Source organism: Pagrus pagrus, assembly GCF_965226575.1.
Source record: "Pagrus pagrus genome assembly, chromosome: 22".
Taxonomy (NCBI): Eukaryota; Metazoa; Chordata; class Actinopteri; order Spariformes; family Sparidae; genus Pagrus; species Pagrus pagrus.
Window position 1 is genome coordinate 9,735,019 of NC_140204.1, and position 16,557 is coordinate 9,751,575.

The window sequence follows — 16,557 nt, forward strand, 5'->3', positions numbered from 1 at the left end:
TTTCCAGACCTTTAAATGAAGTTTTGCCCCATTTCTTTTTCAGAGCTGTCATTAAAATCCACCCTACCTCTACTTTCTTAAGTAGTTGTCCAGATAAATCCTACATAAACTAACACTAAGTTTAACTCTGAAGCCTACAATGTTCTTGTCCTTGGTTTCTGAAGTGTCTTTCTTTGGGGCTCTTAAAGTGAAATCACACACAATGCTCAAATGAAAGGAAGTAAACTCTGGCATCCTGTTTTTTTCGGGAGGGCCGAAAAAAAAACAGGAGCTTGATTTTGTAGCCTCAGAGGGAAATATGTATAAATATATATATAATGTGAAGCCAAACTCGAAGTCAGAGTGACAATGAAATGGACAGAAAGGGCAGCAGAGAACGGCTAACGTTCAGCAGCAGAAACTCTCTAATCTGACGCCTCATGTCAAAAATTATGGGTTTTTTTTACAACATAACGATAACCAGAATCTAGATTAAGCTCATGAATAGCTGACCCATCTGACTTCATCTCCATGCTTTCTGTAAGAGCTCTTACGTAAACAATGAAGAATAGTAAAACGTCACTGCTGGTATTTGAGCTGCTCCCTTGGGCTGCCGGGACTTGGCTCTTTGTCATCTTTTCCAGTCATTATCTAACACAACAAACTCCCGTTTTGTGATTGTATCTTATTTATTTGTTTTAAGTTTGTTGTGTTGCTGCGTGCATGTGACAGCTACCATGCATCTGAACCCCGTGGCGGCGTGTGTTCATGTGATGTAAGCGGTTCCTGTTTTTTCCATGGATGAGGCCACCACCACTTATTCCTAAGTACTTGACAACTTTGCTTATTTTATCACGTAATTAATGACAAACGGTTCTTGGATATAATTTTTAAGCTTGGTTGACCTTTTGCTTTATCAGAGAGGTTACAAATGGACTTGTTTTCGCACCATCTTGGGACAGTGGGTGGGTAAGTCCCAGTCTACTCCCAAATGATCAAGGTGTGTCAGGGCAGGAAAAAATAAGTGATAGGAGTTACAACACAAAGTGAGACTCCCATTAAATGGACTTGGGTTTGCACCCGCTGACTGCTTTGCGCTGGTCTCCACAACCACCCACTTTACGTCAGGAAGGGAAGCCAGTGTATTTCCTCCTTTATCTAAAGGAAGTGCCAAAATAAGCATCAGCAGCGGAGCGCCCGAGCTCGGACACCTTTTCCACTGGCCACTCGGTTGGAGTCTGAGGAAGAAGTCAGAGGAGTTCACGGCGGCAGAAACAACATGACGACCATGAGGGTTCTCGTCCTCCTTCTGCTTGCATCTGTCCACGTCTTCACACCAGGTGGGGGAAACAATTGAAAAAACTTTTGTTTACATGCTTTTCGAGATATAATGGAATCAGAGCTGAGGGCCCTTTAAAGTCATCAGCTCTTGTTAGCCAAGATCAGTTTGTTTTAGCATTTTCAGTGCAGAAAAGAACTGAAAAATGGCCTCCTTTACTAAATGTTAAACAAAATATGATCTGATATCTAATTATGTCAAAAATATTTTCAAAATTAAGGTTTAGTCTTAAGCTGTTATGGCAAAAAATGTTTTTATTGTCAGAAAATAAATGCATGTATTTTTTGTGTGTGTGTGTTGTGCAGAATAGATCGCTTTGTAAGTTTTACTCACCATATTTTCTCATGCAGTTTAGATGTGTTTTGGTATGTGCAAAGATCACAGTGTTGTTCAAAAGACACTCAGGGCTTTGAACGTTGCCTCAGAGACATCAGCTCAAACACAGTCCATTTCCGTTCATTCTTTCCCAGATAAGCTGTGTCTGTGTGTACGTATGCGTACGTGTGCATGCCTTCAGTAGTCTTTGAGCTTTTTTTTTTTTGTTTAGAAATGTGTGTTTTTTTCTCATGAAAATCAGATTTTAAGCACAAATCATATCGTCAGGAATGTAAAGTGCCAAAGTGACAAATGTGTGCCTCCTTGTTGGAGGAAAGGAAAAAGAGGGAGGCTCCTGATTTGTTTGTTTTCCTTGCGCGGAGCCAAAAGAAGCTTTAGCTGTTCTGCGCTGGGCAGATAGGTGATCTCACAGCAGATAGCCAGTGGGAACCAACCTGCCCCCTCTCTCACAGAGACAACAGATCATTGTCCTGAGACCGAAACGTCCCGACTGGCACCAAATCTACTTCCAGCGTTTAGCAGTAAACATCTGGAGGAAACACCCTCGCCCTGACTACAGCCGGAGGCATTTTTACTAGACTCTTTGAGATTTTTTCCACAGCAAGGAAAGCAATGACTTGAGACCTTGACGGGGACTCCACTACATTGAGGTTTATAACAGAGTGAAAAGATTCAAGTCTATGCAGGCCTTGCAGAACCTCACAGCTTGAAAAGAACTGGACAAAGCCATGTAAACACTACATATGTGCAATTTAAGACTTGACTTGGGGTTTACTTGCAGTTGAAAAAATGCAACTTGACTATGGCCATCACTCGAGGCTTCGCTCAAGGGATGACACATTAGTCAACGCTTGCGCACTTGAAACCTGAGTTTGGCTTGTTCCCAGCGACTTAAGGGTGGGTCGAACGATTCTGGAGAAAGATGGTTTATTGTTGCGTCTCATGTGCAGGTCGATGGTGTTTGACGATCTCTGGGAATAGGACTCAACAATAAGTTGTCTTTCTCTCGAATCGACTCAAGACTTGACCAGTGATTCGCTCTGGAAGACTTGAGACTTTGTTTGGACATGTCTCGTATATATATCTTGTCATGATTAAAAGGATTGAGATATGAGACTTGATCCAAAATAGGTTTGACTTGGTTTGACTTGGACTCGGGTATAACTTGCTCTGAAATACTGAAGACTTGGTTTTGACTTGTCCAGAACAACTTAAAGGACTCGAGACTTGAGAATTACTTCGAATGACTTACAGGACTAGTGACTGACTTAAGATGTGCATCCAGATTTAAATTAGACTTGTATCTAATTACTAAAAGGACTCGAGACTTGCTCCAGAATACTTGAGGTTTAACTTGGACTAGTCTGGAATTAATTGCAGGACTTCTAGCATGACTTGTGACTTGCTCCGAAATACCTAAGACTTGGTATCGACTTGGTATCGACTTGGTATCGGAATTACTTGTAGGACTTGAGACTTGAGAATTGCTTCAAAATGCTTAAGACTTACTTGGACTTGGGTTTGTCTTTAATTAAAGTACTTGGGATCTGTGATGGACTTGTGATTTGCTTCAAAACTTGACTTGGACTTGTCTCAAATGACATAGAGGGACTGAGACTTGACTTGAGACTTGCTCCAATATACTCAAGGTTTGATTTGGATTAATACCAGGACTTATGACTTGCTATGAGAAACTTAAGACTTGTCTGGAATGACTTAAAAAGGACTTGAGACTTGAGGATTGCTTTGAAATACTTAAGACTTACTCTGGAATTACTTGATTCACTTGACTTGGACTTGACCCAAGATACTTGAGACATGGGTTTGTCATTAGTTAAAGAACTTGAGATCTGTGACGGACTTTAATTTGCTTCAAGACCTTGGATGTCAAATTACTGACTTTAAGGACTTTAGACATGACTTGAGACTGCTCCACATGCCGCCTTTCCTTACTGATGAGACTCATGAAGCCAGACAGAGCAGCATGCGGTCCGCAATTCAGCCCTTCAGCCCTTCAGCCCTTCAGCGTCTGCTCTGGTGTGAAATATGTTTGATAGCATCATGGCTGACAGCAGTGAAGACAGGAAGCTTGGCTGCTCAGGTCAGGGGACAACAATAGTGTGTCTGGGACAGGATGCAGCTTCAAACTGCTGCAGCGCAGAGGATATCCACTTCAACACGCCACGGCCTCCAACGCTGTCTTGACATGTCATGCCTAGTCTGACACCTGGGGCAAGGGCAGGCCTTTTTCTCACACACTGGGCTTTAAAGCCGTGCCAAACAGGAATGATGCAAAAATGCAACTCTGAACCAAAAATAGAGAGTCTGTCAGAGGAAATGGTTTATATAGACAAACTGATTCTGGTGTTTTCATGATGGAAGCGTTCTGAATTCCTGAAAAACACGTCTGTAAGGTTTTATCTATCAGCCAAAAAACTGTGTCAAACTGCTGTGTTTCTGCTTTACAGTTTCATCGGACGAACCGGATAAGGTTTCTACAACAGGTGAAAAAACCAAACTACCAATGACATCATCTCAAACAAAAATGTAACCTTTGTATTTATGCATAGCATTAAAGCTACAGTTCTACATTTTGGGAAATACACTTAACGACTTCCAGGTGGAGCCTAAGATGAGAATATCAACGCCACTGTCGTACCCATCGGTTACAGTATACACAATAGTGTAAGATATAGTCAGTAGCCAGTTAGCTTAGCTCAGCTTAGCACAAAGACTGGAAACAAGGGGAAACACCTGTCTTTAACTCTGGCTTTCCTCGTTTCAGTGCTCGACTAGCGCTGGACGGGAGCACACATGTAAAAACATCAAATGTGTTAAAACATATTTAATAAGCTTTTTCAGACACTGATACAAAGATTTTGTTATCTTCCCACAGAGCAAGCTGTTTCGCCCTGTTTCCCGCCTTTTTTCTCCGCTAAGCTAACCAGCTTCTGCACCGCAGCCTTATATTTAACTGACAGATTGTTTATGAGAGTGGTGTCGCTCTTCTCTAAGTCTTCACCAGAAACCAAAGCAAGCTAACACATCCTCATACCTCAATGACTGAATGGGTCGACTCCCATTGACTCCCAAAACGACAACAGCCTACTGAATGTTGGAGAGTACCAGCGACAGGTGTAGTGAACCTGTGTCGTACCGGACCTCCATTATCTCATGTTGTGAAAAAATTCTTGGTGCGTTTTTCTAATATCATCCACCCAAACCTCCTCCATATGCAGACTTCGACTCCCCCCTTTTGCTCCCGTCATGATTACTGTGGCCTCTATAGGTCGGCACCTAAAAAGGAACCTAAATATGGGTCATAATAAGCTGCTTGCACAGACGACTTACTGTATATGCCCCTTTATTTTATGGTAAGGACAGACTGAAATAACCGTATTTCCCAAAATGCTGGAGTATTCTTTTAAATGAATTTAAATACTGAACTCAATGTCAATGAAAACAACTCAGTGGGAACTTTGGCGGGTCAAGGTGAGAAGTTAGAATTTACATTCCTGCATCTTTTCTTTCCTTCTTGAGCCTCCTGTGATACTATTGAACTGATAAAAGGTTGAACTCTGGTTTTATTTTTCTACAGATCTTATGCAACCACTTATATATATCAATGTCTTTGTTTTGTCTAGCAGCAGCAGTGGAACTAACAAAACCAACGCACGCCCCAAATGAAACACTAGCAGCAGCAACCACAATACAATCCGCAACTTCAGCAAAAGCAGCAACTTCAACAACAACCCCAAAGGACGTACAAATGACATCAGTAACTCCAAATACACCAGCACCAACTACAACGGCACCAGCAACAGCAAAATCCCCTGTACTTCCAACTGCTCCCCGTTCCACCATCAAAACTCTCAAGACCGGTTAGTGTTAGAAAGTTGAGAGGATTAAGTTGCAATATATCTTGTTGAAAATGTTCCTGAAAAAGATCCTTTCTTCCCCAGGAACACCTAAGCCTCCAGTCGGACCGGCTGAGAAGACTGACAATAAGACTACGAATGCTCCAACTTCAAATGCTTCTGGTATAGAGCATAAAAGTTTTTTATTTATTTATTCATATATAAATATATATTTTTTTAAACCTATTTTAAGTTTGGTGATTGTTTGTATCCAATTTTGCAAAGTTGGCTTAATGGTGGCAGAATGAAGCACCACTGGGTTTGGGTTTGTGAGATTAGTTAACTTAATGTCTGTTACTTAAGAATTACGCTTTATATCCTGTCTGGAAAAGAAAAAGAAAGTTGAAGCAATAAAAAATGTTGCACGCCAAACACAGGAAATTCAACAAAAAGCCCCGGCACTCTGCAACCAAGATCTCATAAACCAGGAGAGCAGGCTAAGACCTTCCCTGGGAACGGGACCTATGTGATTCGAGGTAAGAACAGATTAAGTACATTACAGCTAAGAAAACCTAGTAAGTTATGAGTTTTACTGGCATGAAAGCAAGTGTGGCCAAGCTGTATTTAAAGATGCAGCGTGGGGGATTCAGGGGGATGGAGGAAGCTATAGGCAGAAATGGAATAATATTCATTATTATGTTTTCATAATGTATAATGACTTGAAAATAAGAATCATTGCGTTTTCATTACCTTAGAATGAGCCTTTTATACCCACAGAGGAAGTGCGTCCTTCTCCATGGCGGAGTCCGCCATTTTGCACTGCCATATTTCTTCAATAACTCTGAATGGACAAACCAAACACCAACTCTTTGAGTTTTTACGTTTTTAGTGGCCAGTGTAGGCGAGGGTGAGGAGATTTGAGGTTGCAATATGTATCCTCACCGCTAGATGCCACTAAATCCTACACATGAACCTTTAAATTGGTATTTAAAATTGTTTTGACTTTGTTTTGGTTTTTTTTAGGAACAAATGAAAGCACTGCAAACAAAGGACCAGTCACAAATACAAGTATGTACCAAATTAAATAACGTAAGTTCTTGCTTTTGCAATTGTCTCAAAATCATGTTAAGTGATTTAAAAAGTTGCTCATAAGAAGTTAAATTCAGTTTGTCCTTGTCTTGTATGGAAGCTCCTCTCTGTCTTTCTATTCTATTATTTCTATTATATTAATGCATTTACATTCATAAATCAAATGTATTGCCAACAGACTGTATGAATCTATTTAAGCAAGTAATTAATTCATTTCAAAATGATAAAACCACCTGCAGCGCCGCCCAAGCAACCGAAGGACAATGCTAAAGGTGCTGGTAAGTAGCCCTGCGGTGCAAATGAAGCCGTGAATGAAGAATGAATGCAATCATAAATCATGTTTAACCAAAATGTTCAGTGGTGCAGGAAGCTAATCATAAAACTGTTGTTTTCAAAGGTCCTCAGACTGGCACTGATGACAAAGAACCCACCAAATCAGGTAATACAGCTACTGAACTAGCCGCCAGTCACACCCCACAAACCATGTCACTAGATCGACCTGCAGAACTATAAACTTTATTTAGAGGTGCAATATGTGAAAATGGGCCATCTATTGAATTCATACTTCATGCAAATACGGGCAACATATTAACAGAGTAACTCCAAACTGTAGTTGCTGTTAGCAAGTTAGCTCAGTTAGCCGTGCAGCTAGTGGTCCATACTGGGAGCGCAGAGTGGTATTATAAGACAGGCCGGTGTAAGTTACTTTCTGGGGTCTTTTTATGTCCCTGGCTTCCAGGATAATAGATGCAGAATAAAAACACTGTACTGCTTGGCAAAATGTCACGTCAATTGTGGGAAAAAGTGCAGGTTGCTTATTTACACGCTGTTTGCACATGAGCTAACTACTCACTAGCTTGCTAGCATCGCCGCGATCCTCTAGTCTAAAGCCATGCTCTGTGAGCGCCACTTTGAGCTAAAGGCTAACGTCACCATGCTAACGACCTCACACTGGCAATGCCATCATGCTTTTTTTTTTAATTTACCAGGCTCACCATCCTAGTTTAGCGTGTTAGCATGCTAATATTTTCTTGTTGGTTCTAAACAAGACAGCTGAGGCTCATGGGAATGACATCAGTTTTGTATGTGTTGGTCAAAGTAAAATGAACAACCTTTTCACCAGCTGATGGCGCTGGATGAGGAATGTCTGTGAAAAAAATCATCTGTAGTCGTTGAGGTCTTTCAGTCTGGACGAAGGGACTGATGGACATGCTATCCCTTTAGCTTTGCTGCTACTGTCGCTACAAATGTAACCTTATCATATCCTACATGAAAACAGTTGCAACAACATCATATCTACTTATCATCCCTCTGTATTTGATCAAAATCTGTAAAATAAATAAATAAATAATCTGAAATATAGCCATTGCTCTACATTTCATCTTTTAAAGACAGGTCAGGTCAGGCTAACAAAACACACTGTTGGAACGGTCATTCAAGGTTAGTTTTGAGGCGTTGCGGATGCTACATCACTGGTCTGCCATTGGGTTGGAGATCAATCTGTTCGAGACATGACTGACTGTTTCCTCCCATGTTTCCTTCAGACAAAAAGCTGTGGTGGATTCTGTTGCCTGCCGGCCTGGTTGCAGTTGCTGCTGCCATTGTCCTCAAATTCAAATGCAAGAAGATCCACGACCACACAGGTATGTATACAAATAGGTTGCCCCATGTAAAAGAAGGCCTATATTTATGTTTTTTGTTTGTTTTTCTACATTTATTGTGTTATTATTCCTGCGTCATTTCAAGGTACAATATGTAAGAATTGGCTGTCTATCAAATTCATGCTCAAAAGATAGCATATTTTAAGAGTGTGCACTAACAGCTGCTGGCTGTAGCATGTAGCCTGTTACTTACTTAGCTCATTTAGCAATGCATATTGCGAGCTTGAAAAACCAGGGCACCTGGCGCCACAGTACTTAGATGTCTTTGACATAATATCAGAACTGATGTGTTTTTTTACATTCTTTTGATACTTTTAGTTCATTTTTGTGTGTTTGAAACTCAAATTCTTACATATCGCATCTTTAAATTTGAAGATACGTATTTTTTATATTGTCTTTTTGATAAAAACGTTATTTGTGTGTATTAATGTCTTTTTCTTCCATACGACAGAAACCATCGACACTGGAACTGAGAAGTAAGTTCGAACCTTATAGTTATGGACCGTGTTGAATCAGTGCGTGAACAACTTAGGACTTCATCCCTTCTTCTCTCTACTCTCACAGCGCATCTTTCCAGAGCAGGCCCGAGAGCAGCAAAGATGGTGTCATGCTCCTCGGAGTGAAGTCATCAGGCGGAGAAGAAAATGGTGAGCTGCCTGCCTTCTATTTCCTGCGAGATTTCCTCTCAAGCTCCTTCTGTTTGTGCGTTCTTCCATCACTTGGTCAAGCTGTTTCTCCAGACACGGACTTGCAATTATTCCAGGGAAGTTACAAGCTTTTAATATCTCATTGTACTGTATGGGCTTTTGGGGCTTTGCTGGGCAACAGAAGGTGTTTCCTGTGATTTTGCGCCCCCGCCCTCGAACAAGCAGCAGGGCTTGAAAGATAGGGACTTCCTAACATAAACACAGATTATTTTGGACAGGAGCTATTGTGCAGCCAGTAAATGTCAGTGCGGCCCAGACGTGGCGGGCATGTGCACGTTTGTTGGTGAGGTGAATGCATGTGCACATCCACATGTGTCATTTGTGTTTTGTACACAGTATCTGTATCCCCTGACCCCACCCATGAAAAACAAAACAAAAAAAACCCCAAAAAACAAACAAAATCTGGGCACTACATGTCCTGCCTTCCTTCCCTAATACAATCAGGTCTAGATGACTTGGCTGTGAGCTTCAGGGGGAAACGGAGTCATGCTTTAGGAATTTTGCTGAGGAAGAAGGTGTTTATGTTGTTGCATAATACTGAATTTCTTTGGATTAGTAGCTGTGTAAATTCCTCTCTGACTGCAAAACATGTTACGCCCAACTTCGACCTTGTCATTCATTCCTAATATCAAAAACAGCTACGTTTAAAAAATCTAAGAAAAAATAATAAATTAAGAGCATTATGTGTGATAATCTTTTCCTGGTGGATAATCACTTTGTATCACACAGATGTGCTTTTATCTCAGTGTGGTTTCATCTGTTGTTGTTCTGTGTGTTTCAGTGGCTGCGAGATAAAGAGAAGGGCAGCAACATCAAGATCGGCCAGCGGATGACTCACATCTGTCGCCCACGCACTGATGGTCTGGAGGAACTGTTTAGCTGATTTTTATTTCATTTCTGTGGATTTCGTGAGACATTTTGTGAGGCAAAGCGGTGGTTTTGAATGTATGATGCTGAAGGCAGTTGAACGACTGAAGGATGTAAATCATTAGAAGATAAAAACGTATTGTTATTATTGAGTATATTGTTGACTAAGACAAACGTAAGTGCAGCTGCATTGCTAATTTCGTTCTGCACGTTGGACCACAAAACATGTTCTCTGTACAGTGCACTGACCTCAGATCTATCGCATTATTTGATGTAATAAATCACTATTCATTCCATGGTTTATATGATTATCCTTTGGTTATGAACTTTATTATAATGTCACCAAAAAATGGCATTAGACCTGTTTTTTTAAATGTATTTCAGTGCTGTCTTAAAAGGAGGAAGTTAAAGCAACATTATGCAAAGATTGGTATAAGTACATTATGATCAATAACTAGCAAGTTTGCTAATTTTGCTATGTGCAGCAAGTGCAACAACACAAAACATTAGCTCCCGTGCAAGCGCTAACAATCCCTTGGTGCTGGGCAAAGTCCGGTAGCTGCATGGCTAACTGAGCTAGCTAGCTCATAACAGCGTCAGTCACTAGCATTTAGCGGTCACGTTAGCAACAAGTAAAGCTATCTGTCCAGCCCAGAGAGTTGGGAATGTCAGGCACACCGTTCTCACTATCACTATTACAATTATTATTTTCATATAAAATATTTACATAATGTTGCTTTAAATCTTCCACCAGGCTCCTCCACCTGAAATGTTTGCGTGCACATCTGTCAGCAATGTTGTGTGTGCATGTTGTTAAACTCCAAGTGATACAGTTTGCATTAATGTTGTTTTTTTTAATTCAGTAACTATACATTCAAGCACAATGACTATGTAAAGCAGATGCAGATACTGTATTTAAAGACACTGGAACTGCTTTATGGCTGGAATTTTTTGTTGTTCACCTCAATTTCCTCAATAAATCACTAGAAAAATGAGCTTGTTGTGCAATTTTAGTTCATCAAATTTGATTTTGAAATAGTTATTTTTTATTTATTTTTTATTTTTGTAAGTTTGGTTTAAAGGTATAGTTGGTAATCTTGTTCAGAAACACTTTTTGTTATACTGGGTGAAATGGTCTTTCCACCCTGAGAGTAGTCAATACATAATGTGTTCAGAAAAAGGAACGAAATGTGTCACCTTTGCCGGATATATTCAGCACACTCCACATGGAGTTAGCAGGAGATACACACTCCAGGTCAGAAGGTGGCGGTAATGCACACCTAACAGTTGTTTGCCAACAGCCATAAAACAACAAAAGAAGAAGAGTTAGCACAGTTAGCAGGAGAGAACAATGGCAGAGGAAATGCAGCTAAAGTAGCACTTCCAGAAGTGATGCAGAGGTTGCTGTCTTTCTGTTGGACAGGTAATTATTTGTTTTGCTTCGGGGGGATTTGTTCTTTTCATGAAATATGTAACGTTAGCCAACTTAGCTACTTTTGTAGCTTGTATTATGCTGCCTTCATGTGCTATGGTACAGATGGTATTTTCCACTTGTGATCTGGTATTTACCAGTGCGTTGTGTTCATGTGCTTTTGTTGTTGTACAGAGAAAATAAAGATGGTGGATTCATAGGTTAGGCTCCTATTGACTGCTAGCTAGCATCTGCTAGCATCTGCTCTGGGTAGGTAAAACCAAACCATAACGGTATTTTAAAAACTGACACCGAGTGTTAACGCATCATATTACAATTGTCAATGGAGCAACACTTTATAGGCTACAGTAGCAAAACACGTTTAGTAGTGTACATTGCTTACCATTCACGAATCTTCCGTTGCTCGCCGCCATGTTGAAAAGGTGAAAGGTTATCTCATCTCGGCAACTCGGGCATCAAAAAATTCTACGAGTTGCCCAGTGGAAAATACCACATGAGAGGGTGTTCATGTGCACTTTTCACGTCGTCTTTTGGTATTTACCATTATTACCATAGCACATGAAGGCACCAGCCCAATGCTAACGGCTCTCCTCTGCCCTGCTGACAGACTGTCTGATGCGCGTTCGAGTTTGTGGGGGCGGGGCTTTGGTCGGAGCACTGACAGGGGGAGGGGTGGAGCTTAGACAAAGTGCCACTTAACATCATGTTGAATGACTTGAAATAATTCTCTGGGTTTGAAAGCTTTGTTTACAAAAAATTCTAATCTCCCAATTTTGACTTTTATCTCATTATTATTCATTTACAAATTTCGCCCTTGCATCTCATTAGCATAACTTCGCATATCATAATTATGTCCTTATCTCGAAATTTCGAATCTTGTGTCTTTATCTCGAAATGTATCTCTTAATTTCGAGATAGAGGGGACCCCCCCCCCCCCCCCAAAATCTCGAAATAAAGAGATACATTTAGAGATAAAGACACAAAATGCAAAGTTATGCTAATGAGATGCAAGGGCGAAATTTGTAAATGAATAATAATGAGGTAAAAGGAAAAATAAAAGTTTTCGTAAATTTTGTTTCTAACCTTGTGCAAATTGGCTTCAATGCTAAATATATCTTATAGGTGTTTGAAACTTTCAAAGTCAGAAAATTATTTCAAGTCATTCAACATGTGTGATGTTAAACCAAACTTACAAAAAACAAAAATATAAAAATGTCTTTATCTCAAAATTTCATTTATCTCATAATTATGACTTTTATCTAATCATTTCAACTATTTATATTATTATTATGACTTTTATCTCATAATTTTTACGTTTATCTCATAATTATGAGTTTGTAGCTTATTAATTATTTAATTATAATATCTTAATTATATTATCTAATTATTCATTTTTATCTCCAAATTTCGGCCTTGTATCTCATTATCATAACTTTGTTTATGTCTTTATCTCATATTTTTTTTATCTCATAATTATGTCTTTATCTCAAAATTATGACTTGTTTCATTTTTTTTTACTTTTTATCTAATGATTTTTACTTTTACCTCCAAATTTTGTCCTTGTATCTCATTATCATAATTTTGTATCTCATAATTATGTCTTTATCTCATAATTTTACTTTGATCTCATAATTTTGACTTTTTCTCCCATAATTACAACTTCTTATCCCCTAATCATGACTCACCATGGGATTTGTTTCTCAATCAAGTTTTGATTTTTTTTTTTTTAACTGTCAGAAATGGACTTCCATAATTTACTCAATCATATTAGCTGCAAAATGATATTCACAGTGAACGACACTGGACTTAAACAATCATCACTAGTCTTACCATGTTTTTCTTGTACTGGTTGTAAACGAGGTGTAATGTACAGCATGTACAGTAAACTGTATCACCAGCAGCAGTTCCAGTTCAGTGATTCACCACTAGAGGGAGCACACAGTCCAGACACAGAAAGCACGCCATGGTTTCTCCCCCTCAGTTCATAAGCTGGTGTTTATTGATGACAGAGGAGTGAGATTTAGAAAACCAGTGTCAAAGTCGCACTCAGCCAGTCTCCTGCTTGATCCTAACAACACAGCATCCATACAGTGCGAGACACATTCACTTACAACCACTGTCACCAGATCTTTACATAGTGATTTTATTTATGGAACTAATTAAATTTCACAGTATAAAATCAAATGACTTTGGCCATTTTGTAGCCCTGACCTCCATTTTGAATCGATTCACACGCTGGGTTTTTGAAGGCTCTATCTCTTGGAGCCTTTGTAAGCTGAGTCTTGGTAGCGGCTTCGACTGTGGGCACATTTTCCCTCAAAGAGACAGTGAGCAGATTGGCAGAGGGCCCATCACACGCCACAATAATGCAATACCAGCTGGGGCTCGGGCTGAGTTACATTCAGCGTGTCATGCCAGCTTACTTCAGCTTCACTCTACAACTCACAGTGTTTAGTCTCCCTCTTTAGGCCAGATGTCTGCTCATCTCTCACACCGGGAACCAATATGAATTGTTAGAAATTAACTTAGTATTGTATGGGTGCTGTATTGACTTCACAATGGGTGAATTTTAACATTTTTTTTGTGTTTTGGCAATTCATTTCAACACAAAATGAATCCTCGCTGAATTGTGCGTCTGTGAGGCAGCCGCCTCATTGATTGCAAGCTACTGCGCACTTCAGAGACCTAACGGAGGTCATTTCCACATATTAAATCTCTAAATCTGTAATGTTGGCAGCCAACAGCAAAAAGTTACCATTTTAGCACAATGAAAATTGCCCCCGTAGGAGAAGATAACTTGGCTTAGTTAAAGATTTCATCAGAAAGAGGATCTTGAATTCCTGTGCGGCACAATAATGAGCACAACAGATGTAGCTACTGCGCATTTCCTGTTTGTTTTTTTAATTTACAATGCCCAATTAGAAAAGAAGATTAAAGATGTGGTACTATAAACACAGAGAAAATGTCTCTCACTGCAGCCGCTGTGTTCGTCACATACAGTCCAGTAGCCTCGGTGGGCTTTGGGCTATTCTACCACCTCATGTTGCTCATTTGTGCCCAAAATTACACAGATTTCTCATTTACCAGGTGGAAGAAGCATTCAGATTGTTCAACTTTTAAAAGTTGTGCATTTCAAAATGTCGCTAAAGCAAAATGATTACCATCAGAGTATACTTAAAGGTGCAATATGTGATCATTTTTTAGTTGAGAATGTTCAAAATTTAACTTAAAAGTAGCATAAAATGGAAATACAAGTACAGCTGAGTAAATGCACTCAGCTTTATTCCACCGCTGGCTGCATGTGACGTTAAGGACGCATTAAAGTCCGGTGTCAGGAGGAGTTTTCTTTATGTTTGCAGAGACATTTATGTGCAATCAAGTTATGCTCCTTCTCAGAAGTTGCATTAAATTATCGCTACAGCTGTTTTTTATTGGATCTGATGTGCAGGTCTGTGAATTTTACCAGCATATTCTAAATAACAAACAAAAAAGAAGTCATGCAACATAATATATATTACAGTTAATAGTGAATATTTCGTCTGCTGCCTCTCACGAATACAGAATATTATAACACATTTTTCCGAGAACCAACTTTTTAAATTAGGACATGTCAGCTGTGTGCAAGACTAGCGAGGCTGTGATACGCACCAGGAATACTCCTGCACATGCAACTTGTTATCACCAGAGGAGATAGAGAAATGCAACTCATCAAAAAGGCTGCTGTTGTTAAATTTCATAGGGGAGGGAGGAGGGAAGCGCATGTCACCGAGCGGAGCCAGTCAGGCCGGCATACCGGGGGTCTTGACGGGGGGACAACAGAATGTTGATCTGCACCGCGATGGATTAGTAACCCGACACGCAACACGTTTTATCTTTTGCTTCATTCAGGGGAACAGGCGTTGGCACGTGGAGCAAATTCACAAGCAGATTTTTGGTTGTCTCGACTTACCAACAGGGAGTGAAGGTCAGAGGCAGAGGGGCTTCACGTTACCCTGGTCTCTGCCCTTTAACTTATTGTCATTGCAAAAGAGGAAGATTCATTTAATATTTATTAACAAGGGAAACCAAACTGACATCTTTTTATCAAGCCAGTGTGACGGGACAGCTGCAGACGGATGAGGCTGCGCGTTAAAAAAAAACACAAAAAGTTAAAGGGGCACTATGTAGTTATGGAGAAGAAATTCAAACTCAGAATTTTACTATTTACAACATTAAGGAGGTAATAATGGAAACTTAGAAACATTTATTTTTTCCATAAGTGAATAAACAAGCTGTTCTCAGAGCACCTAGAAAGGTGGCAGGGTCCGCCACATATAAACAAAGTAAAACAGTGTGAAACTGTGTTGTCCTTTAAGGTCAGCTTGTTTATTCAGTTTATTCAGTCATGAAAACAAAGACTTTGATTGTTAAGTTTGTTCAGACATTTAAAAAAGTCAATGAAGATTTTTCTCTTCTGATTAAATTTCTCTCAAGATTGTAGATTTCTATTCTTATTATTAAAATATTCAATCTGATACTATTTACAACTTACCCTGGATGCGCAGACCTCATTTTAAATGCTTAACGAGTGTATTCCTGGTTGCTTGTTAAGTTTTTATCTTGGTTTTTACAGTGTAAAATGTGAGCTACTGGGTCTGACTGACGGCTCACTCAGCAACACAGTGACCTTGTATATCCAACATAAATTTAGGTCAGAGCCTCATTAAAACCGCTGTCGTAATCACAGCTGATACTCTGCATTTTTAGACTGCGGTCCTGAAGGTGCTCTATGTAGTGTCTGGGGAAGAAATCAGAAAAGACTGTTTCTTTTAATGCCTAAACAAACTAAATAATCAAACTCTTCATTTTCATGACTGAATAAACAAACTGATCTTAAAGGACGGCACAGTTTCATACTGTGTTACTTTGTTTTTATGTGGCGGACCCTGCCACCTTTCCAGGTTCAAACAGTATTGTGGGAGCTTATTTATTCAGTTAAGGAAAAAAAATTATATTTCTGAGTTTGTATTATTACCTCAATAATATTATAAATCTGAAAATTCTGCGTTTGAATTTCTTCTCCAAAACTACACAGTGCTCCTTTAACTCCTGGTTTAGTGGCCTCTTGTTTTCTGCAGCGGACACATTATCAAATAGCCAATATTCTCATTATCAGTTTGAAGCATTCAGGTCAAATCAAACATCAGACAGCCTAAATGCAAAATTTTATCCCCTGCTGCTAATGTCAAAGTCTTTTTGCACACAACTTAAACAAAAGCATTGCTCAGCAAGCACTTTGCACTAGTATCTG

General features: G+C 39.6%; 1 protein-coding gene across 2 annotated transcripts; it reads left to right on the forward strand.

Moving 5' to 3' along the window:
* The first annotated feature begins 1,041 nt into the window (after positions 1 to 1,041).
* Positions 1,042 to 10,826, forward strand: LOC311251926 (uncharacterized protein). Of its 2 annotated transcripts, none has more exons than XM_084344601.1 (12): positions 1,042 to 1,319; positions 4,123 to 4,158; positions 5,302 to 5,535; positions 5,617 to 5,694; positions 5,949 to 6,047; positions 6,535 to 6,579; positions 6,840 to 6,878; positions 6,998 to 7,039; positions 8,145 to 8,243; positions 8,713 to 8,737; positions 8,826 to 8,908; positions 9,750 to 10,826. In XM_084344601.1, exons 1-12 carry the CDS (start codon positions 1,259 to 1,261, stop codon positions 9,761 to 9,763), a joined length of 855 nt encoding a protein of 284 aa, XP_084200727.1. In that variant the 5' UTR covers positions 1,042 to 1,258; the 3' UTR covers positions 9,764 to 10,826. The 2 variants fall into 2 exon arrangements, with proteins under 2 accessions (XP_084200727.1, XP_084200726.1); XM_084344600.1 differs by having other exon boundaries at positions 1,043 to 1,319; positions 5,299 to 5,535.
* The last annotated feature ends 5,731 nt before the right edge of the window (positions 10,827 to 16,557 follow it).